The sequence below is a fragment of the Protobothrops mucrosquamatus genome, unplaced genomic scaffold (genome assembly GCF_001527695.2).
Source record: "Protobothrops mucrosquamatus isolate PMUCROS unplaced genomic scaffold, P.Mucros_1.0 scaffold45, whole genome shotgun sequence".
NCBI classification, from domain to species: Eukaryota; Metazoa; Chordata; class Lepidosauria; order Squamata; family Viperidae; genus Protobothrops; species Protobothrops mucrosquamatus.
Window position 1 is genome coordinate 963,195 of NW_015386427.1, and position 25,667 is coordinate 988,861.

General features: G+C 38.2%; 1 protein-coding gene across 1 annotated transcript in view; it reads left to right on the plus strand.

Moving 5' to 3' along the window:
* Positions 1-6,170: 6,170 nt before the first annotated feature.
* The window catches only part of MLLT10 (MLLT10 histone lysine methyltransferase DOT1L cofactor), a 126,108-nt gene continuing 106,611 nt past the window's right edge, over positions 6,171-25,667 (plus strand). The window contains exons 1-2 of the mRNA XM_015811558.1: positions 6,171-6,540; positions 12,580-12,659. Coding sequence (XP_015667044.1) covers positions 6,372-6,540; positions 12,580-12,659 — 249 coding nt within the window. The 5' untranslated portion in view covers positions 6,171-6,371. The remainder of the gene's footprint in view (positions 6,541-12,579; positions 12,660-25,667) is intronic.

Sequence of the window (25,667 nt, forward strand, 5' to 3'; positions counted from 1 at the left end):
AGGGAAGCTGAAAAAGATTGCTTTGAAAAAAATCTTTATTGCAGGAGGGAAGCACCAATTTCTAATTTTTTACTGAACTTTTCTCATTAAGATCTGTATTTCACATTTAGATTAACCATTTGTTTACCATTTCTAAAGACTAGCATAGCATTAATGAAATGCCATTTAGCATGCATTTTTAAACATAAAAATAAAATACACTATAAATTATATTCTAGTATAGAACATGATGCATTATTCCTTTAGACTCCTGCTGTAAAAAAGTTAATTCATATTGCTTTAAAGGAAAAGTTCTGCTATAATTTATTTATTTAGAAATTATATTTGAACATAAAGATTTTAATACAAAACTGCAATCCCTTTTCACAGATAGATATATATATAAAATTACAGGGCAGAAGTAATAATTAAATACTAGAATTAATGTAATAGAAAGAGTACTTGAGAACAACTATTTCATCCACTGGTGCTTCTAGTTAAGTGGCATTTGCCAAACGCCTCCTGAGGTGATAGAGCAATTTAAAACAATATAATGGATGCTTTAAAAACAATTTTCCAGTTAAATTAGTGTTTTAACTGGTATAGTTTAAGGGATTTTAACAGTCATAGTTTTAAATAAGTTTATATTTAACTTTAATAGAATAGCCAACTGACATGATTTTGTATGTATAAATATGTTAAATATATATATGAGATCTAAGTTATATCACAGAACTTCCTGACAGGTTTGGTGTTTTCTTTTAAATTTTTTAATATAACTTTACTCAGATTCAAAAGCATATTTACCTGGAATTAAGTTTAGCAAAATCAGATGGAAAGTAATCTACCTTGAAGTACACTTGACAGAATCAACATGGAGTTTTCTTTAATGGCAGAATATATATCTTAAAACTTGGGATAATTAATGATTCCATGCCTATATAGATTTCTTTTAGTTTCAATAGAGCAACATCTAAAACATATTAATGTACACGGGTCATAACACAAGTGTCATACATTGTTTAGAACAGCTATTATATTTTCATTTTCTAGGATTAAACAAAGCATCATTAACTTTTATTTCTATTAATACTATTTTCAAGTTCAGTAAACATAAGGAAGGCAAAGAGAATGTAATACATTTATATAAACATTAACAGAGCATCCATACTTTGTAAGCATGTTTCTACAAGCATTTTTGATATGTCTTGTGTTACATAGCTTCCAATGCCCATGTAAATGAAAAAATAAATTTTTACACTGATTTATTCTGAAAATCATGGCAAAAGTTGTTAAAAAGGGTCTTAATGAAAAATCCCCAATTCCACACCTCCAAAAAGAAATAATCCCAACACAATTTTCTATTTTTCTTCTCATTAATCTTTCTAATTATTTGTAGTACAAGGTAAAAAAGAAACTATGTTGCAAGAAATCATTTTCTATATTTGTTTTACTATGGACTATATTTGTTTTACTATGCACAGTATGGACTAAAATTGCTTCATATATTTGTGAAATAGGTAATTATGCAGTATAGGCTCTCTGTTAATGAGAGGAGGTGATGTTGATTCTATTTTAAGATAACCCACAAAGAAAAAAATTACTTTAATCACATTTTAGTTAATAGTATTTGTTTTTTAAATATTAAAAAGGCAAATGCTCTTTTAATTTTACTTCACTGAACTTAATGGTTTCTTTTCCTAATGCTTAGTCACTTTAAAAATAAAAGTAAATGGAGATATTATTTTCAGTAAAACATATTTGTACGTGTATAACTTTAACAGCAGTCCTACGCATGCCTAAGAAATCACATGGAATTCCTTGAAAGGTAGAGGATTTGCATATAAACTAACCCTTGAAATGATAAAGTACAGAAAGTATGCATATTTCATTTTAAGTTTTACATATTTTAAATTTTGCTTTTCTGTAGTTTAATTTTAAGAAAACAATTGCTTATAAATCACGATAATTGCGATAATTCTTTTTCCAGTATTAATATTCTTCTGAGTAAATCAATATAAAATGAATTTTCAGAAGCATTCCTCCATATTGTACTAGCATTTATAACAACTGAATCCTTAAAAACACAATCTAACACTTCCAATTCTAAAAATATAACTTCAAAGTAATTAACATTGATTTCAGTCAATCTTACTCCCAAGTACTGTGCTTAGAAGCGGGATGTAAAAGGTTTATACATTCATATCATATGGATGTTAATGGCTTGCTCTATGTACCTCTTTGTAATAAAGCCTTTCTGTTTTCTGTTTTGCATTTCAATGGTTTCCTCAAAATGTATTGTTTTCCAAAACCACCAAGAGACTTACCTACAACTTGCCATCAAGTTTCCTGCAGTTATAAACTAGTGATCATGGTCAGTTCATTTTTCATCACTAAAGCTAAAATTATTAGTATCTTATTTAAAATAATATTATAATTTATTATTAATAATATAGTGTCCTTTGATTTATATCCAGTGTTTTAACTGATTCTTAAATATCCCTTTGCTGTATATTAACAGTGACATGTATTTGAATTACATGAAACAAAAAACTTTAAAATTTTTGTTTTTGTTTTGATGTATATTACAGTTGACATCATACATTTTGCCAAGGATTAGATTTTAATTTAACTGATTGTATTTGCAAAAAATGTGAGTTGTGGCATTTAAAGACCTATGAAACTTACCAGTGTTTCTAATTTATTTTTAAATTAGAAAAAAAAGTACAGATAATTCCTTACAATATTCCTTAGATTCACTGATTACAGTATATTTTTATCTTGGCAATGCTCACTGTTCAGAAACAAATATTGCATTTCTTTTGTATTATTAATTCTGTAAGTTCCCAGTCATCATTATCCCTGATGGTCACTCTCTTTTGTTCCTCAAATCCCAGTTTCTTTAGGTCTCTTGTACATCTATCTATCCTAATTTTTTTCTGCACTCAGTCTTTGTAAATAGTCCCCTTTAGAAAAGAATGACTTCTTTAAGAACATTGTCCTGGTGACACTGGGGCTACTCTGTAGCAAAGTGATTGTTTTTGTGTTGATCTCAATTAAAAACCATACAGTATATATGTGGATTTGATGTAGAAAAGAAATATAAATAAATAAGAAATCAGTTAATATCTAAACTACCACAGTATTTTAAGATTACAATCTCATTTGGACCATTATCTTGTTGGTGTAAAATAATGATAATATCTAGAAATTAGGATTATGGAATTACTGTTCACATAAATACAGGAAGTAATGCTATGTAGTATATGTACTTAAAAATACTGTAGGACTTAACGTAGTAGGATTTACTTCTGAGTCAATATGCACAGGACTAGACTTCATATGGAAACATTTAGATGTAAATGGATTTAATCCCCCAGTCATGGAACTGGCAGTACAATCCTATGCATAGTTTACTCAGAAATTTCTGCTAAATAGGACTTATTTTGTAGTAAATGTGCATAATGTGCTTGTGTACATGCAAACATGTTAATAGGATCTCAGCAATCTAATATTTTAAAAAGATTTTATTGAAATTGATGCTTTTAACTCATGATAATAAATAATATCATATATTTCTAATTTCCAAGTAATTTTCTTTGAAAGGCTAAAAGACACTTTTAAAAGAATGCTATGTGGTTTTAAGTATTATTTTCCATTTACAGAATTTTCTTCCTGCTCTGCATGCTGGTGCACACATATACAAAAGTGATTTACAAGACAATTATTATGTTGCAAGTTCAAAAAAAAGATTTGTGCTATGCATTATATTGGAGAATATTCAAATGACAAATTGCTATGTTAATCAATGTTCAGTAATGCTTTCTGTAGGAAATGACACTCATTGTTTTCCTTTCCTTGTCTTCCATCATCTATTTAGAAACATTCACTTCAGACTTTCAAGGACAGCAAAACTTTAGCCAAGATACCCTATATGCAAAGTACAAGCTTTAATAGTGGATGATTTGAGGAGGCAGGATGGGGGTGGGGTGTAAAGAGGCCTGCACATCTCTACTTTGTACAGCAGCTTTTAAAAAACTTACAATGTATGTGATGATTATTTTGCAACTAAAAGAGGGCAATCTGTGTAATATATTTAGGGCAATGTTATAGGCTGATACTTTATTTAATGCTGTAACTAAAGTATCAATAAATAAGGCAGGTTTACAAAAATATAAACATTGCCAAGTGATGCAGAAAATTGTCTTGCTTATCATTTAATGTGATGGTCAGATCAGTGGTATCATGTTATTCCTTTCATCTTCTGCATAAAATTAGCAGCCTTAGAATAGCAGAAAAGTTGAAAGAAGCAAGCAGAAATAGCAGAAAAGCGAGAATGCTGTAAAGTTGCAGCTCTTTACTGAGCATATTTTGATATTCCATTAAATTCAAGGAGACTTATTCTAAACATATATTAATGGTATTGCCATCCCACTCTAATCACTTCAGTTTTATGAGTAGCTGCAATTTCTTTTTTAAGTCACAACTGCTCATAATAAATGAAAAATGAGGATTTTTCTTTGCTGATTATCCTCAATTTCTCCTGATTTTTAATATGTAAACAAACCAGCTATTTATTAAAAACTGAGAAAAATGCCTTTCAAATTACCTTAGATAGTAAGAAAAGTCAGGTTGTATTTAAGAGTCTGAGGCAGATTTGTTGGCTTTTCCCTTTTGTTGTTGTTAGCAATTTAAATTCATATTGATATGCTGTGATATAGTGAAGCCAGGGTAAAGATAATAAAAGTAATAGAGCCTCTGAATTTAGGAAATATAAATGAATTAAGGTGAAGAAAGTAAAAAACAACAACATCCAAATCAAGCTGGGTTGTTGGTAATTTAATTGATATATATCAAGGTAGTTTCCCTGGAACAGAACCCCCCCCCCAAATGTATAAATTCTGCAGATGAAGCCGAATAAAATAAATTTAAGATTACCATGAATGGGAAAGAGGTAAAAATAAATCTTGCTGGAATTCCTTAACGCTGCATCCTTAGTCTGACAAAGCCTGTTAGGCAGATATGATTAAGATTAAAGGGTACAACAGAATAAAGGAAAGCTGATGCCAGAGTAAAATAAAAGGCCATTGGACTCTTGTTCTTCATAAAATAAATGCAGCACATTTAGAAATCAAAGCATTTTTAAATAAGCAGAATCTTGCAGATTTTAATTGCGATCATGAAAAAAAACCCAGTCAATTCCCATTAGAGATATCTGAAATTATTGCCATTTGGAAAATATTATTAGGTCAGTAAAGATCTGAACCAGTGAGAACAATTATTATAAGCCTATTTTGAACTTTTAAAGTATGCTTCAGAATAAGAAATAGGAGCTTTGCTCGTGCACGGGTGCCTGTGATGACAAAAATAGAAAGTTGCGGCTGATCATATCACTATAACTGGCCCCAGATAATAGCAACTGACCTAACCTTAGGTTTGGTTGCCCGAAGCGCTCACACAACTGCGAGGAGTCTGAAATACACGGGGGAAAAAATGCAGCGCGGGTGTGACCGAGCCAAGGGCCAGGAATCCATCAGCTCCATTGGCCCCAAGAATCACAACGGCCTAAGGGGGGAAGTGAGATGAATGAAAACACACGCGCGCGCGCAACATTCCTCCCCCTCCCCCGCATCTCTCGGGAGCAGAGCGTGGTGTCATCTTTGTATGGCAGCCAAGAAACGTAAAAAAAAAATGAATGCGTCTTGTCCTGGCCTAGTCCCTCCACACAGCATGACTTCCTCAGACAAGAGGGAGGGCGACTGTGCATTCCTCCCTCCCTTCTTTCCCTCCCCGCGCACGCTCCGAATGTGCATCCTTAGGAAACTGCAAAAAAAAGAGAAAGGCTCACGGGCATCGCGCGCGCGACACGGGAATTAAGGTCGCTCGCGTTCTACGGACGGCCCATGAGTTCTCGCGTGGAGGGAGGAAGAGCGGGGAGGAGGAGGAGGAAGAGAAGACCGGGGAGTAAGAAGGCCTTCGGTTCTGCGGCCGCTGGCGCGTCGTTGGGCCTTCTCTGAGGGAGGTTTGCAGTGCGCCTGCGTCGAGCGGGCCTTGCTTTCTCGCTTTATTGCCTCGCTGCGTGGACCGCAGGGTTTTTGCCGCGACTTTGGCCCGTAAAATTCAGCTTCGTTCCTGTTGCGTGAGCTGAAAGACTGAGCCGATACACGGGAGGAACTTCAAAGAAGCTTCTTCATCGCTGTTTTTTTCTCGCCGCTAGCACCACTGCCGCTTCCAGCGGCCATGGGTCCGACATCCCTGTTATGGAGGCGGTACTGGCGGCGGCGGTGGCTGAGTGACTGAAAACCGAGTGCTGTGGGGGAGAAGGCAGCGGAGGCCACGGGGGTCTCTCTGGCGGTGTGTGGTGTCGTGCTGACGGTGTTTTTAACCCTTAGATGGTCTCTAGCGAGCCGTTGTTGCTGCCTGTGTCACTGGAGGGCGAGTTCTCCAATAGCATGAAGGAGATGATCGGCGGCTGCTGCGTGTGCTCCGACGAGAGGGGCTGGGCCGAGAACCCGCTGGTTTACTGCGACGGGCATGGCTGCAATGTCGCAGTGCATCAAGGTGAGTGAGAGGGCCCGCCTCGGCCACCCCTGTTCCGCCGCCCATTTGCATGGGCAAGCTGCTTCCTGCGGCCTTTCTCTTCCTCCTTCGCCCTCGCAACCTTTCAGCCTCATCTTAGCCCCGATTGTTCTTTCAGAGTATGTATGCCTATGCACGTTATTACTCTCCCCGCCCGATAGCAAAGATCGAGTGGCTTGTCCTTCCTTTGCTCGCAAGCCCAGGCATTGTTTTAGGGTTAAGAAAAAAAACAAAAACAATGGTAGGACGTTGTGTGTTGTGCAACAGTTGGGAAAGGCTCGTTTTCCTTCTGTTCGGGAATTGCACGAGTCAGTTGCGCGTGCCGTCTTAGGTCGCTACTTCCTTATCCTGCATGTGCCTGCCCCTTCCTCCGCCCTCTGGTTAGAAAACAGGCAGGGTGGGAAAGGGCTGGCTTGTTAGCAAAATAGTCCACGAATGCAGAGTTTGGCGTAGGGGAAGACCGATTTGCAATTTTCGGCCTCTGCGTCCAAAATTGGAATCCGTTTTCCCGTTTGCATGCCGAGAGTAAGCTTGCTGCTCCCCTCACGCGGAATTCTATTCTTAAACGAGACGTGGAGCTAGGTAAAATGCTTGTCCAAGGGAGCGTTAGATATCATGTGACATCCCTCCGTTTTCCCTTCCCTCTCTTCCACGCTTGCCAAAGTGTCATTAAGCTGGATCGAGTCGGCTGGATAGGAAGACTTCCTGTTTGTGGTAGGAGCTTGGTGGAGGAAGGGAGAAAAAAGACCGCTGTAGAATTACTTAGCCTTTGATGATAGATTTGTTTGGATTACTGGAGGGAGTGCAATTGGCTGGTGCCCAGCTGTGTTGCTGTTTTGCTGACTATAATGAGCACAGTGTGCATCTGTCTGTATCTTGGTGTTCTTGTTTCTTTTACTTTTGGAAGAAGTTGGGGTCACTTATAAACTGTACATCACATCACAAAAGGTATAAGGAATTTAGTTGCTTTAAAAACACTTGTTAGAACTTTTGACAGGATCCCTTTCTTCCTGCAAACAAATTTATATATATATATATATCTTTTAGTCCAAATTTTCCAAATAAATGATGTAGAAGAATGTTTTAAAAATTACTGAATGTATTGATAATGAACAAGGTTAAGGAATTAATATTGAAATTTCAGTCTTTATCAATTTTCCAAAAGCTTATACATTTTTAATGGAATGACATTTCATGGTAGGAAATGAGGAAATGGTGACCTTATACAAATGTGATGTAGGGTTGTTTCTTATCCCACCTGAATGAAAATTAAATAGTTTTATCCTAAAATGTATTGCTGGGGATTTTCTCAATATTGAGTAATGTGAGAAGAATGTATTGCATTTTTCATAAATATCAATGTTTGATGCAAATGGTTAGGATTTTTGTTTTTCTCTTATAGAGACATTTATTTCACTGTATTTTCTTAATATGTTGATTATAGTAAATTTGCAATATGCATCATATTTGAGATGAAATCAAACAATAGGAACTAGAGAGTAATTAAATAGAAAATACAATGAAGATGATAGTTACTCTTAAAGCATGATATAAATTGATTTTTAGGTATTCAATTATGTTGCATACTACAACAATATTTCATGTTGTAAAATCATTTATATGTATGTATTCTATAGTTTTTCAAAATAAGTCCAGTTAATAACTCCAATTAATTTAATTGCAAATAGTTTGTATCCTTAGAAAATAACCTGAGGTGTTTGCTCAGTTGATTCCTCAGTTTGGTTTCAAAAAGATTCTCATGATTTACAGGAAGATTAAATTGAATTCATTGTAAACATGAGAATGCAAATTAAAAATCCCTTATGACGTAGGTCTTCAAAGAGAGATTTTTTGAGAAAGTTCATCTTAAGAATCAGTGATTCCTCTTAAGGGAATTAATGGGTGAAGGGAAGAATTTCATCATTGGCGAGTAGTTATCCTTCTTTTGATATTCTAATCTTCCATTATAGGAAAATTAAAGAAATTTGAAATGGAAGAAAGTTAATACAAGATTGCAGAAATATTATGGAATGACTGGCAAAGATGGAAATTCAGAACAATCTGCCTATGCTATAGAGTATGGCTTTGGGCTGTCATTTGACACCTGTTGCTGTAAGATGACATCTGCAATCCTCACAATTACATTAAAATGTTATTTTAATGTTCAGAAATTAGAATAGGCAGAATTCTCTCCTCTATCATATCTTAATGACATTTTGCTTATGACATTTCCCAAGTATATGTTGTGACACACAATTTTGGGTAATTTTGATTGGCTTTGATCGTTTGATGATTACCATTGCTTAGAAAAATGGAGTTTGTAGGAATTGCTTAAGTAATTGCCTTTATTCTCTTATTCACTACAGCATCCAAAAAGAAAAAAGAAAAGTATTGGTAGCTGTCTAGTCTCTATTTGAGCACATCTAGTGAAAAGGAACCCATTAACCTATCTGGATAATTAGGTTCATTATCAAACTGCCCTTACTATTTGATTTTTAAAAAAACATTCAGTAGAATTATGCCCTCCTATCATTTAAATCTATTATTGCAAATTTTGTACTCTGGTATGAAAGAAAACAAACCTTTTTCTATGTAACATCTTTTTGGTATTTTAGGAATGCTATCAGCACCCCTCAGCTGGCTTTCTCATGGCTGAATTTACCCAAGTCCTTCAGTCTTTCTTCATAGAACAGTTTCTATTCCCCTGATTATCCTTGTTGCCTTCTCTGGATCTGTTTCAATTTTTATAAATACTTAAAGTGGTGTGCCCAGAACTGTGCAAGTGCTTTAAGTAGTGCCTGTGCAAAGCAAGATACAGTGGAATGATTATTTGCTGTGATTCAGAAATTACATTTCTGTTGGTGCAGCCTAAGGTTACATTATACTTTTTTGCAACCATATCGCACAGATAGCTTATATTCAGTTTGCAGTTAAACACTTTATCAAGTACTTTCTCACATGTACCATGCCAGATATTCTCTATTCAATACTTGTGCAGATAATCTTTTTTCTGATGAAATTTGTTCTTGTTTCTGTTAATTCTCATTATTTTATATTCAGCCAATATCTCTAACTTGCCAAAATTATTTTTTTTCTGTGTGGTGTCAAAGTAGATACACTATCCAATTTGCTAAGGAATTTTTGAGTCAGCTTTGTATGTCCTTAATTATATGCCACCCAGCCCATGCTTCCAGAATGGGGTAGCTGTAACATATCTGATTAATAATGATAATGAACATGCGTTGGTTGTTCATCAGCATGTCACGTGTTATTTTATCTTAATGATTTGCTGAAATCATGTTATATTATGTTCACAGAATTCCCATAATCTATTAAGGAAGTTGCCCAGTCTACATTTCTACATTTATCTAGATTTCTATATTTGCCTAACTTTTGATAATTGCTACATAGTTTTCAAGAACCTTATGAAATAATCTTTTTATGATAATTTTAAAAACTTTCCCCAAATGTTGATGTTAGACTAAACAGATATTGAACTCAAATATGATATCAGATCTAGATTAGTTTTCTTCTTTTTTTCCCCTTTTGATGGCGAGTAGCATTTGCTGCTTTTCAGATATTTGACATTTTGTCAATTCTTTGTCAATTCTTTGGGATTTCTCAAAAATAATAACTCCATATTCTGCCAAAACATCATAGCATTCTTCTCTGACTTATTTTTTTGTTTTCTGACACCAATTCCATATTATAATTCCTGACTACTTGTTTGTATGTTTCTTTTGTAACTTGGACCACTTCCTAATTCTTTATGGTCCAATTTTTATTTTCAAATATTCAATAAATATGAATGTTTTTGTTGATTTCTGAAAGCAACAGTAGAGATACAAGCACTTTAACTTCTTTGTGTAATCCAGGTCATTGTCATGTCTGATGTTATTTTATTATTTGTATTTACAAAAAGCAGGCTTGCTCAACTTACTAATCTTATTTTTGGATCAGTCTGCCTCTAAGACCACCTTTCTTATAGATAAACAGAAGGGTAGCTAAAAATGAAAATACAGTAATATGAAGTGTATATACAACTGTACAAGTTATGTAAAATTTAGTGGTTAATCTAAATAAATTCACTCCAATTTTTTTCAACTTAATATGAATTTGATTCAAATGTTATGATGCCAACTGATAAATTAAAACTTGGTACTCAATTACTTTGAAACTCATGAAATTTAGTACTCAACACATTTTGATGCAAAATTTAGTCCCTAATCATTTGTTTGGTATTCAATTCACAAACTAGAATCTGTTGTCAGCTACCTTTTGACTCACTACATTATTCCTTATGGGAAAAGTTTGTTTGGCTCTCATTGTTTTTGGTACCCATTGCACCTCCCGGAACCAATTAATGTTGAGTACTAAGGTGCCATTGTTATAACTAAACTGGATGTTTTTAGTCTCATCACAGTTACTTTGCTTTGTTCCATAATCTTCACAGTAGTGATTTCTATACTCAGTTATACCAGTGGCACATGAATTTCAGAGTATTTATACACAGACACAAACACACACAACCTATATTACTTCAATTTAAAACATAAAACTAAACAATTGATGTATATCCAAGCCTAAAAGGAATAAATAAAATTGGCAGATGCTACTTTCATGATGAACTGTGATGAAGTATATGTGGGATAACCTGTTTCCTAGTGCTGGGAATAGCATTTTGTTGTAGCACCAATAGATTGATTACAATAGTTTTATTGTAATACGCTTATTAATGGAACAGTATTATAATATTGATGGAATTCTAAGTAGCTAGTTGGAAGGTAGAAAATATGTAGGAATATAGGTTTGTTACATTTGATTGTTGTACAATGAGATTTTGGGATTAATATATACAAGGCATTTTGAAGAATCATAAGCAATATTGTTTAATAACATAAGCATAATACTAGTAGATAAAGATGATAGTTATTGATGCAAAAGTAGAACTAAAGCTACAGTTGAGAATAGTCAATATCGTATATAATTTGAAAACCTGGGAACTAACACATCTGTTTTTTCTTCTGCTTTTTGTACCAGATTGCTTGATTAAAAATTAATTCATCAAATTAAATGTTTTATCCCTTATTAGCCTTATAAGGGTTTGATAACCCATTTAAACTTTTGTCTTTATTTTAGCTCCACGATATTCTGGTGACTTTCAACATACTCTTTCTTGTTCTCACTCTTAGTTTTGTGTAGTGGTTAAGGTATCAGGCGAGAAACCAGGAGACAGTGACTTAGGTATAAAGCCAATTGGGTGACTTTTGGCCAATCACTTTCTCTCAGCCCTAGGAAGAAAGCAATGGCAAAGCACTTCTGAAAATTTTTGCTAAGAAAACAACAGTTTCTGAGAATTGGAGACAATTGAACAGAAAAAAAAATCCCTAGGAAATTATTAGATTAGGGGAAGGGTTATTAGGTTATATGCTGAAACAGATCTAAAAAAAATAAGCCCTTTGTTGGGGGAATCCTCAATTTAGCAACTTAGGATAAGTTAGAGACAAGGATTTGATTTAAGCTATTTCTTTAGTTAGAATTTGTTATATGGTATCTATTAACAAAAGGACTGATCAAATTGACTTTTAAAGGCAAAAATGTTTATTTATCAAAATAATTTTCAAGGTAAAACACCTTGTTGTATTAGTGTACATAGAATAATTGTAACATTTTAAATAGAATTAACAAGAGATTTCTAAATATATTTAATATTTATAAAATTACTTGCCTTCCTCAAGGCATGCATATATATATATATATATGTACGTAGGTATGTATGTATGTATGTATGTGTGTGTATATATATATATGTGTGTGTGTGTGTATATGTGTGTGTGTGTGTATCTATCTATCTATCTATCTATCTATCTATCTATCTATCTATCTATCTATCTATCTATCTATATATATATATATATATATATATATATATATTACATAGCAGGTAATGTAATTCAATGGTATAATTTGGGTATAGGTCAGTAATATATTTGCATATATTGGTTTTTGTCCCCAAAACAGCATGCTACGGAATTGTGCAAGTACCCACTGGACCTTGGTTTTGTAGAAAATGTGAATCTCAGGAAAGAGCAGCTAGAGTGGTAAGTCTGAATTAGTCAGTATAATTTACAATATATTTATAATTATTTCTACTGGCCAATATATATGCATACTGAAAATGAATTGTATTTATCAGGGAATGACAGTTTCTCTTTCATCAGTCAATAATGGAAATGTAAACAAATTTCAAAGAGTAAGCATTCTACTTTTATATTTTTGCCTGGATGTTTTAATTAGTTCTAGTTTCAATTTCAGAGTATAGAAAACTAGACAGGGCACCCATTTTTGCTTTGAACAATATCATATTATATATTCCATGGCTACATTCCTTCCTATCTCCACCTCCACTTACCCTCTTCAGAGAGGAAAAATGACCTGTGAGTAAAAGTGCAACTTTCATTTTTTTTCTTTGAATTTCTTCTATAAATTGAAAAATAATCTAGATGCCAAAGGTTTCTACCAGCACTTAAAAACATGAGTAGTTGCTTCTTGTAGTCTCTGGTCTTTGCATCAAAATTGAAACTATTATGAATATGTTATGGAAGTCTAAGATAGGCAAATCTATTCTTAGATTTCATTCATGTTATTGCTTTAATTGACATATGGATAATTGGGAGAATTGCAGTTCTAAAAGATAACTTCTACAAGTATTGTCAATGCATTCTGATAGCAATAGCACTTAGACTTATATATCATTTCACAGTGCTTTACAGCCCTCTCTCTAAGCAGTTTACAGAGTCAGCATATTGCCCTCAACAATCTGGGTCCTCAGTTTACTGACCTCAGAAAGATAGAAGGCTGAGTCAGCCTTGAGCCGGTGAGAATCGAACTGTCGAACTGCTAGCAGCTGGCAGTCAGCACAAGTAGCCGAAGTAGCCTGCAGTATTGCATTCTAACAAGTGTGCCACCAGGATTCTTATTCTGATAGTTTATTGTTGGAAGTGGTGTAAAAAAGAAAATTAATTTTGATTGGAAATATGCATGGAATCTTAAATTCCTATTTTCTTTTATACTATTTTTTTTGAACCAGGCAAAGATGATTCACTGTTGTGATAGATCAGGATCTGTAACTTCAAATTTATAGCATTGAATTATGTTTGGAAAAAGCTAATTAAATGTTAAAGATGCTTTCATTTGTACATCATGCTAAACCATAACTTAATATAGGATACACAGATAGAAAGAATCTCAGCAGGTCTTCTGCTGACTTCATAAACTTCCTTTCTTTAGTGTATTAACGGAGGGGGGGGGGATAATTGTCTTCTTTATGCAAATTGAGAGTTATGTTAAAGTAGGTCAGTTTCAAACTTCTGAAACTGGTTTTTGTAATTATGTTAGTTTAATATAAACTATAATTCTCAAGTAACTTATATAGCTAAAAGCAAGGCTAGTGGAAGCTGTTTTCTGATCTGCAGTATTTTGCCAATCTGTGCCACATAGGTACATTGGTACTATAGTTTCAAAATTATATAATTATATTACTAAGAATTGCATTACTGTTATGTTGGGATTATACTAAATAGGGAAAGGTTACTTTAGTGCAATTATAAATATTAGGTTATATTATAGGATTTGCTTTCCATTTTCTAGATTTAAATTTCCTGTGCACAAGGATAGAACTCTTTCTTTATAATGTCCCTTTGTCTACTATATAGTAGATTTCTGTAGCATTCTCATTGTCTTACATAAACCTGAAGGAATACCTAGCCTATTATTGGCAATATATTAGGACATTGACTGATTTATTTTATTTATCAGTTTTATTTAGTAAGAAATAAGTGAGGATGTAGTGAACCTTAATAATTCAGTTTAGTTCTGTTACAGTTGATTGCTCTTTTTATATCAGTTACTGTATTTATATGGGTGGTTCAGTGTTGTAATTTTTCCATTTATTTGATGTTTTGATGGACTTGATATCTACTACATATAAGTGCAGTTTAGCATATTGTTTTCTTGTGAGTCAGTTAAGTCCTTTGGTGGCATGCATTTTTAGGGTGTGTATATGGTATGGTGTGGCAGTATACCATACTGCATATTGCTTTGTTTTGCTTTGTATGAATTATAGTAGCTTCTTACTCAAGAAACAGATGAAACAATAGGCTAGGTTCACACATCATGCTATGCTATGCTATGCTTTATTTTCACTGCAGGCAAAATTGATATGGAGTGGTAGAACTCAATTCCTGTTCCTTTGGGGACAGTCTGATTGTGGTTAGTAATATGGGCATTGAAAGAGGGCTGAAATGTGGATCTGTATGATCTATATGTGTGGTGATGCTGAATACTACATTCTTTATGGTTTTTCTGCTTTTCAAAAGCTCTTTGCTAAAAGAGATGAAACATTTATGGAAATGTAGATGGTTTACTAAATCAAGCAATTTTCAGAGAAAGGACAGTAATAATGATTTGGAATGCATGTATGCCTCAGTTTTTTTTAATGCATCACTCTTCTATTTTATATAATTGGATATTTGGATAGCTGATTTCATAAATACAGATTTTTGTCTGACTCTTGGCTTTTATCTATTATAAAAAGAACTTTATTTAAATGTGGTATAATACCTATAGTTACTGTAATCCATTTTGATCATTTTTGTAAAGCTTTTGAAAGGATCCTCAACAGGATTTCTTGGTCAAGGTTACTATTTTTGTAATGGTTTTGTCCATTTCCATATTAAATTTGTTCCACTTTATTTTCTAAGAATAAATTAGAACTGTAAATGTAAAGATACTTACGCAGATTAATTTCAGTATCTGAAATATTACTGTAACAATAGATGTGTAAGTTTGCAAGGAAGAATGCTGAATTAGTTCCATTCTGACCTGTTTTTTTTTGGATTGCCATCATTTTCCTTTAGATAGTCTTTGGTCAAGAAATACTTGTAAATATTAATCTATTTTGCTTGTAACTAGTTTTTGATTTAATTTTTATATACAATGTACATGGTTTGATTTTAAACTCTGTTCCATATTTTTATTAAGTGTATTATTATTCACATGATTATGCAGAATCCTACTCAGAACCTTTTAGAATTCATGTGTTGCTTTGTGGCAAGCCCATCCCACAAATATGTCACTCAACAAGGTATGGCTCCTGCCAAGCTTTTTGATTGCTTTAACCATCATGATATTTGCATATTTATACTTGAGATTATTATTTCTCTGTTTTGCATAAATTCTTCCTTTAAAAAAATTTTTTCTTTAAAATTCTTGAAATTATCTTCAAAACTCTATAAATATGTTCATCAGGACAGGATATCTATCCTTCTACTGCAAGCTTATGTTATGACTCTCAAGGACTCATTTACTTGTCAGCATTGTTAGACACTTACTAAACATGCTAATCAAAATCATTCTGTTAGTTTGAGTCTCTTTGAACTTCCTGAAACAAGCATTAAGGATAGTAGATTCCAAGCTATCGTAATTCCTTTGTTCTTCTTTATGCCTCCTACCATATCTTCAAAATTGCTCAGCAGCTTCCTTGTCTGAAAGATCTGCTGATGTCCACTTCCTGTAGAAGACACTTATGTCTGTGTTGCACTATTGTTGGCCCCCCAAAATTCTTCTTTGAGATTCAAAACCTTCTAAAAGGCCTGCCCTGCCTAATTCCAGCCAGAACTAAAAGAGAAAAAAAATGGAACTACACAAATCAGGCCCCTCTTAACCTCTGGGTCCCAAAGCTTGGGGGAAACAGCTAGGTCTTTAATGCTTAATGCTTAAATGCTATTAGGGTCAAACTGTCTGGATCTTCTAAGAGATTGCTGTTTCATAAGGCAGGCATTATGATAGGATTATCTTTATCCAGAAAGTTTTTTCCTTCCAAAGTCAATCTTAATCTTCCACCTGAATCAGAACATTATATTGCCACATTTTGCCAATTGCTCAAGTCATTGAAAGTTTTTGGATGTCTACAGTATTCTCATATTTTACTTGGACAGTAAGATATTCTTTTGCTGGAAGCAAATTTTATTTCTGGATTTCCTATGACATTTTAAGGCCATAGTTTATCCCTTAGCATTCTCCAAATGGAGGTGGCGGTCATAATGCTTTGTTATGAGTTAGCAAAACAGCCATGCTTCCTTCTTACTTGTGCTCACTTTTCAAAACTGATGGTAGCGTTAGCATCTTTCCTCTATGGCAGTTCCATACTGAACTTATGCTGGATAGCCACATGGAGTCTTCCCCCTTTCATATCCTTCTGTAGACTGGACCTCTGTCCCTAAGGAGGTGCAAGGTTTGGAAGGTCTATTCTCTTCATACTTAATGTGGCAAGCCTCTCTTACAGGTAAGAAGTTGTTACTAATCCATGTGTGTGAATCTCAGACCATAGTGAAAAACTGGTTGCTTAGCTATCACTTCAGTTCTTTGATTGGTTGTTTGTATCAGGTGACTATTCTTCCTTTGGTTTCGCTGTATCAGTTTAAATAACACAAGGGGCTTGGTAGAAGTTTAGTTTAAGATATTTGCAATTGAGACTTTGTACAGAGACATAAGCCTTGAGTATGAAATTGTAAAAATCATTTAAATAATTGTAACACAGGAATGTAAATAAACCATAGTTACCTGAAGTATTGTCTCATGGAAAAATAAATCCAAATTTAATAATATAGTACGTGAAAAAATATACTCAGTATGAGAGAACATTAAGAACGGAATGGAAAATACATTGGGATCCTGACTGTATTCGTATAAATCTCTACCATATGGTGTGATTCACCTAGCAAACAATTTAAAGTTTGAATAAATATTTGTATATATTTAATTTAAAATGCAGGTGGTCCTCATTTGGTGACTATAACTGGACCTGGAAACTTGGTTATTAAGTGAAGTGATCACTAAGTGAGATTTCTACTGTATTCATGATCTTATTTCAATTTTCCTTTGCTTTACAGACTCCGAGGTTATAAATATGAGAATTAGTTGTAAAATTACTTTTTCATCATTGTTGTAAATGCAAATGGTCGTCATGTGAGGCAGTTACTAAATTAGGAATACCTGTATTTGTATAGCTGCCCATCTTATAGAGCACAACTCTGGGTGGCTCATAACTGTAATAAACTACAAAAACTAACTGTAATCATACAAACTAAAAGTAAAAACTCGACGTCTCAGTCATTTTTTTTAGAATGCCCTGATAACCAATCCATAGGATCCCCTCCACTATGTCCCAGTGCATATCAGAAAGAACAAAAGGAGTCTGAGATTCCTTCAACAGGGGATCTGCACCAAATGGAAGCCTGAGCCTTGTATTTGGGGTTAGAGTTCTAGAACAGTGTAATCATACTTCTCCCTTGAAACAAAAGTAATTAGCATATTTTAACAACATAATATTCAGCCTTATTAAAATGTACTTTACAGATTATCGTCACATTTTAAGCTAGCAGATATATCTAGCTTTTCAAGAGTATCATAGAACATTCTTTCATAAAATAGTTGCTCTTATGAGTATGATTAATTAAGCTGGATCGAAATTAATTTTATTAAGATTTAATATAGGTGACATACATGAAAATGGAAGTTTAAAATATATGCCAATTTAATTTAATTATCATCGTATTTAGCACTTTTTATCTAATCTTCCAAAATCTTTCTTTTTCAAACCTAATCTAAGCATTCTCCAGCATGACGAGTGGAGAATCCACCAATGGGTTTTCCTCGTCTTCTGCCCGTAGACTAGTCGGCCAATTTTTGCTCCGCCTCTCCTCTTGAGACCTCCCTTCCCCAGTCTCGACTAGTCTTGAGCCCAATTAGACTGAATTTCCTTCTGAATCAATTCTGGTTTAAAGTCGTATATTTTTTTTGATATTCTGGTTAATCCGAGGGGGGGGATCGTAAGGGAACGAACGGCAGTTCGTTTGTTTTCTGCTGCCTGATCGGCCGATCGCAGCATAGGCACGAGGCTGGCCTGAATCCAGCTAACCGCCGGACAAAGAAAGAACCGGACGCCATTTTCCAGTCACCAAGCGTGACCCTGAGCGAAAAGGGAAGTATTTTTCCTCCCAATCCATCCCCCCCACAGAGCTAGGCAACGAAGAAGCTAAAATTCGAAATCCACTAACTCAGCTGATCCGTGGGTATTTTAAACCTCCCGTGACTCATACGGAAGCCTGTGATCCGTGGAGAAGCAATAGAGCATGCGCGAATCTCAGAGCCCTATAGCCAGCTGATCTGCGGTGTTTTTAAACATCCCGCGGCTCATACGAAAGCCGGGGAGCCGCGGAGGAATAACGGAGCATTCTCCTTCAATTAACTGAATTGCCCAAGGATCAGCTGATCTGCGGAGGGTTTTTTAGACTCCGCAGCTCCCTCCCGAGGATCAACTGGTCCGCGGAAAGCCAGAGGCTTCCCTGCAGCTTCCGCTGCTTCATTGCAGCTCCTCCATCCGGTAGAGAGCTAGATTCCCGAACGTACCTGATTGAATGCAAACGGAGTTCAGCAGCCTCCAGGGAACCAGCTGAGCAGCACAGGCAGGATAGATTGAGTTCGGACAAAACCTTCCTCGTGGTCCTCAAGCCAGGAGGGTAGGACATCATTCAGAACTCACCACCACTCAGGCACTCGAAGTCAGACTTCCTCCTCCTCCTTCCTAGCCCAGTGTTTCTCAACCTTGACAATTTTAAGGCATGTGGACTTCAACTCCCAGAATTCCACAGCCAGCAGACCAATTCACAATTACCCCTGAATTAGACCTGAATTGAAAATTACTCCAGTTTTTTAAAAAAATGGCAGATACAAACACAGCCCAAACAGCGCAGGAACCTTCCATCAGCAGCCCTCCCGCTCGTAAAAGACAGAGATCCTCCAAGCAGGAAGTGTCTGGCAAGATCAAGGCCAAGGCAATATCTGCAAAAAGGCCTTCCAAAGCAGCGGATAGAGAGGCTAAGCGATGACACCAGGCTCTAGAGAAACAATTTTCCCGAGCTGAAAGGAGGCAAAATTCCACTGAGGATGAATTAGAGCCACCTAATTACAGGGAGGAGGAAATATTTGGACCAAGGAAGCCTAGCCAGGAACCTCTGGAAGCAGAGGCCGATACGGAAGAGGGGAACGGATCTCCCCTAAGCGAGAGGCCTGGAGATCTGGGTTCAGAATCAGGCACCCCTCGCTCAGACAATCATGGAGTAATGTCTTCAGAGCACCTACAATCCCTGATATCTCAGGCTGTCGCACAGGCCATGGCTTCCTCAAGACACCATTGTCCTGGAGCAAGGTCCGTGGCTTCAAGGGGTGGCTTCTGTCCTTCCCAAGAAGAGGCCTCTGTCTATCAAGACTCTATTTCCTCCTCTAGGTCCTCCAGAGGCAGGAGGTCTCCTGCGGAGGACCATGAGCTGACGGATCAGAGGCTGTCCGACGAAGAGGATATATCCCCAGATCCTCCTCCGTTTGTGGGCCTTTTTAATCCATCCTTATTCAAAACACTGCTACACAAGGCCAGCAGCATCGCAAAGATCGAGAGGCCTCTGATCCCGCAGAAAGGACCTTCACCAGTCCCTCAACCAGTCAGGTCACAAACAACGAGGTGTTCTCACAACCCACTTATATACAACACTTTGTCCCCTGCCCACCCCTCTTTTTTGGTTCTGTTCAGAACAACATGGGGGCACCGGGTTCCTTCCTCCCAATGGGGGGGAGCAGACAAGAAGATGTTCAACATAGACCTGGCACTATCGGAGATAATAGAAGTGCCGGCAGTAGATGAACCCATTGCAACTCTTTTTTCTCCACCCCCGATAGCCGGGGATGCAGCGGAGGCCCTGAAATTGGAAGATAAGAAGATGGACCTCACCTTCCGCAAGACACACCAGGCCTCGACATGGGCGATCAAAGCAGGCATCACTACATCCTTTTTCGCCAGGGCATCACCACTTTGGCTGCGCCAACTCCAGGCGAGTATTCCCCCAGAGGAGGAGAAAACTCACCAGAATTTAAGAAGGTTAGTGGCGGCAACAGATTCCTCCTTACACGCATCCAACTTTTCCACGAGAGCAATAGCGTACAACACCGGTGCACGCAGATTGCTGTGGCTCAAACATTGGAGAGCGGACATGAAGGCAAAATGGCGTTTAGCGGCAGCACCCTATAAGGGTGGCCGGCTCTTTGGCGAGGCTCTTGACCCATATCTAATTGAAAAGAAGGACAAACGCAAGATTCTAGTTCACCTGACAAAGAGAATGGAGAGGAGAGCTCCCTCCTATCCCTGCAGACCGCCTATTCGATCCGATGCAGGCACAGAACAGTGGGCCTTTTCCCGCCCCTATCAGCCCAGATTGGACCAGCAGAGTGAGAGAAGCAGTAACAGAGACAGGTTCAGACAACAGTTCCAATCAAAGCGGCCCTTTCAAGGAGTTGGGGGGCGTCCCTACCGCAGATCCAAGTGACAACGGCGGGGGCTCCCCCATTGGTGGCCGGTTAGCCCTTTTTGCTCACAAATGGCAAGCCACCACCACGGATCTTTGGGTCCTAAATACCATCAGATTCGGCCTATCACTGGAATTCCTCTCCACACCCCCAAACCGGTTCATTCCTTGCCCATCTCCAAGAGATCTGATCAAAAGTAACCTCATCAAGGAGGCCATCCAGCACCTCCTGGACATTCAGGCCATAGAACCGGTAGAAAGAGATCAGAGGGGACATGGATTCTATTCCATCTTATTCATAGTCCCAAAGAGTTTGGGGGGGTGGAGAGCAATACTAGACCTAAAAAGTCTGAACAGACACCTGGAGTACAAAAAGTTCAAAATGCAAACCCTCCGATCGATATTAGCAAGTATCAGAAAGGGAGACCTTCTGACGTCCATAGATATGACGGAGACCTACCTTCACATTCCCATACTTCCGGATCCCCGGAGGTTCCTCAGGTTCTACCATGCAGGACAACACTTCCAATACAGGGCCCTGCCTTTTGGACTTTCTTCAGCTCCCAGGGTGTTCACAAATGTATTGGCGACACTCGCCGCACACCTGAGAACAATTCCGGTGCGCATCCAATGCTATCTGGATGACATTCTCATCCAATCCTCGTCAGGCCAGACAGCACAGTCAGACCTGGCACTGACTCTGACAACCCTTCAAGAGCACGGATTCTCAGTAAATTTCCAAAAGAGTCAGACCGTTCCTTCGACCCACCTCCTTCATCTGGGAGCGGTCATAGACACACAAAAATGCACGGTTCATCTCTCTCAAGACCGTCAACGCAGCATTTGAACCCTGATCAGACTCATCGGAAGGAAACAAACCATGACACTGGCCACACTCTCGCAGTTGCTAGGGAAGATGGTGTCATGCCTCGCAATCGTGCCTTGGGCATGGCTACACTCCAGGGAGCTGCAGTGGTTCCTACTCCCGTTTCAGAAAGAGGTAATAGGTTCCTCAAACCAAAGAGTAAAGGTGCCAGCAAAGGTCCTAAGGTCACTCCAGTGGTTGTCTTCCCCAGCGATGAGAAAGGGACACTTGTTCAAGGAAGTCAACCGGGTTACTCTGACAATGGATGCCAGCCTATTCGGTTGGGGAGCGCACCTACAATCACAGCTAGCACAGGGTCAATGGTCAAAGAAAGACCTAAAACACAACATAAACTGGCTAGAACTCAGAGCCATACACCTGGCCCTTCATCACTTTCGCAGCACAGTGACGCATCGACACGTTCTGATTCTCACGGACAACATGGCGGCCAAGGCACACATCAACCGATAGGGAGGCACGCGATCCAGGGCTCTCATGACCGAAGCGCAAGCGCTGGGAACCTGGGCAGAAAGCAACCTAGCCTCCATCAAGGCCGAGCACATTTCAGGAGAAGCAAATCACCAGGCAGACTTCCTGAGCAGGGCGACGATAGACCACTCAGAGTTGAGCCTGCACCCTGCTCTTTTCAGGGAGGCATCAGAGAGATTCGGCAACCCAGTGCTGGACCTGTTTGCCAGCTCAAAGAATGCTCAGCTTTCAAGGTTCTTCTCCCGTTTTCCGACACCAGGAGCAGAGAGAGCGGATGCACTCGGAAGCCATTGGCCGAAAGGACTGCTGTATGCATTCCCACCGCTTCCTCTGATACAAGCAACCATCAGAAAGATATTACAGGAACAAGCAGAGGTGATACTCATTGCACCGCACTGGCCAAGACAAAGAGTCATTAGGACACTCCAGGCCTCTAGAAGGCCTACAACTAACAGGATCTATGATTCCACTTGGAAAAATTACTGCAGCTGGTGCAACAGACAACAACTAGACCCTTGTAATATCTCTATCCCAGATATCCTAGACTACCTAGCGGAGGGTCTGGATACGGGGTTAGTACCCAACACAATTTGTAGACAGGTGGCCGCCCTATCTACCATCCTTACCTACGGTAATTCTGAACCTTTAGCCAGACACCCAGTGGTGCGGAGGGTCTGGATAGGGGGTTAGCACCCAACACAATTCATAGACAGGTGGCAGCCCTATCTACCATCCTTACCTATGGTAATTCCGAACCTCTAGCCAGATACCAGTGGTGCAATCCTTCGTCAAGGATGCAACAAATAGTAGGCCACCCATGGTCCACAGATACCCCTCCTGGGATCTACCTAAGGTCCTACAGGCCATCACCTCACCTCCATTTGAGCCTGTCCGGACCTGCGACCTACAATACCTGACCCTTAAGGTCGCCTTCCTGGTCGCTGTTACCTCAGCAAGGCGCACCTCAGAGTTAGCAGCACTGTCAGTGAGGGAGGATCTTTGTGTCTTCCACACAGACAGGGTGGTGTTACGTTTGGACCCCTCCTTCGTTCCAAAGGTAAATTCCCTATTCCACAGAGCCCAGGAGGTGGTGCTACCAAACTTTTGCCCCGAGCCTTCCCATGAATTGGAGTGCAAGTTGCACACCTTAGACGTTCGCAGAGTTTTAAAACAATACATCAAGCGAACGGCACCCTTACGCAGATCGGAAGCACTATTTGTCTCCTTCTACTCTCACACAAGAGGTCGAAGGGTCATTGCATCCACAATTGGCAGATGGATTAGAGGGTGCATAGCAGAGGCATACAGGGGGCAGTCCTTGACGGTCCTCAGAAGAATCACCGCACACTCCACGGGCAGCGCTGCCACATCAGCAGCATGGGCAACCCAGGCTCCGATTGAAGAGATATGTAGAGCGATGACGTGGGCGTCGCCTTCCCCCTTTATAAGACACTACAAATTAGATAGATTTGCATCTGCGGAGGCCTCCTTTGGCAGGAGGGTGCTCCAATGTGTAGTATCAGAGATTGGGACACAGGCCCAGACAGCCTCCTAACCACAAGGACAGTGAGGCTTTGGTATGTCCCATTGGTGGATTCTCCATTAGTCATGCTGGAGAAGGGGCGTTGGTCTTACCTGAACGCCTTTTCTCAGCATGACGATGGAGAATCCACTCCCATCCTTGGGGCCAGTCAGGTCCTGTGAAGGGAGAGGATGGAGTCAACACAAGGAAATGTAGCCAAAAGCTTTCGCCTCTGTCAAGACTGGGGAAGGGAGGTCTCAAGAGGAGAGGCGGAGCAAAAATTGGCCAACTAGTCTACGGACAGAAGATGAGGAAAACCCATTGGTGGATTCTCCATCGTCATGCTGAGAAAAGGCGTTCAGGTAAGACCAACGCCCTTTTAAAATTTTGGATCATTTCATCAGGCCTTCCTTACTGTTCTTCCATAACGTCAGTCTCTCAGCTTTCTGTTGCTTGACATTTTTCTTTTTCCATTTACTTTTTGAGTTACATTACTTCCTTTTCCTATAATGTATTAGCTGGACTAGACTTGCAGAACTTCTAGAGGGGAAGAAGCCATATTGATAAATTTAAAATAATCACAGGTCACAAAGGAATACCTGGCATGCTAATCAGTTGTTTGGCAGCTAGTAGCATAGTGATAGGGAGAGTGCTGACAATCTTGATAAGTCTTGGAGGTATTGAGGCGCTCAGTAGTGTGTCTTTCTGGGTGGTGCAATGGTGGGTCCTTGCAGTGGCAACATTGGCAGCATGGGATTTAATGAATTTCAGAAAACTCCAGGCCACACAAGGCGATTTGGCTGACAAATCCCATGTTGTGCAGAGCTGCTCCAAAGTCTTGTCATAGATGCCCTAGTGCAGGGATGTCAAACTGCCAGCCCTTGGGACGGTTGCATCATACAGAGGCTGCAGCCATCCCAGCTCCTGAATGCAAAAAAAAATTGCGATACGTTGTGACACATCACGTGACATAGAGAGTTTGACACCCGTAGCTAGTGTGATTCCTGAGCTCCACATAGCTCCACCAAAGAACAAGAATCATGTGCATTTCAAAAAGGTCTCTTTAATGCTAGCTTCAGACAAAAAGAGTGAATTCACAGTCAGACTTATAGTAAGTTAATTAAGGTGGAGTCTCCTTCAATGGTTTCCTTTGCCTGACCCTTTGCCTGACTGTGCTATCTTTTTTAACCTAAACTCTACTTGTCTTCCTTCACTTCCTTTTGAGTCTCTCACAGTATTTATTTCCTTTTACTGGGCAATGGTAATAAAGTCTGACCTTTCCTTTTTCTCTTTGAAATATGCCTGACCAAGTGGAAAAAATGAAAATAAAATAAATATTAGGTGTAAGCAAGTGCAAAGAAAAATGTCTGTGGCTGAAGTGCACCTGCAACAATCATTATCTACAATTTACCCTGTGGAGGGTTCTTTCTCATTGCGGATGTAATGAATTATACCTTTCATCACATCCAGTGTGCGTTGGTCTTATTGGTTGAAAAAGATTGAAAAGATTTGGGGGATATCGATTTGGGGAACATTGTTATAAAATATGGAAGATATTGTGTTTTATTTAATTTTTGAAATTATCTTTCAAAATATTAAAAATGAAGAGATATAAATATCTAAGAGATCTCAAAATGCTTTCAACCAGTGTCTTCATTAAAGCTTTTCTTATGCAGAAGCATCTGCAGTAATCTATCTCATGTTGGAATTGTGTACAGGTAATCCCCGAATTGCGAGCATTTACTTAACGCTCATTCGAAGTTACATGACAAGCGCCCCCTAGTATTTACGAGCAAGTTCCAAAATCACGAATATT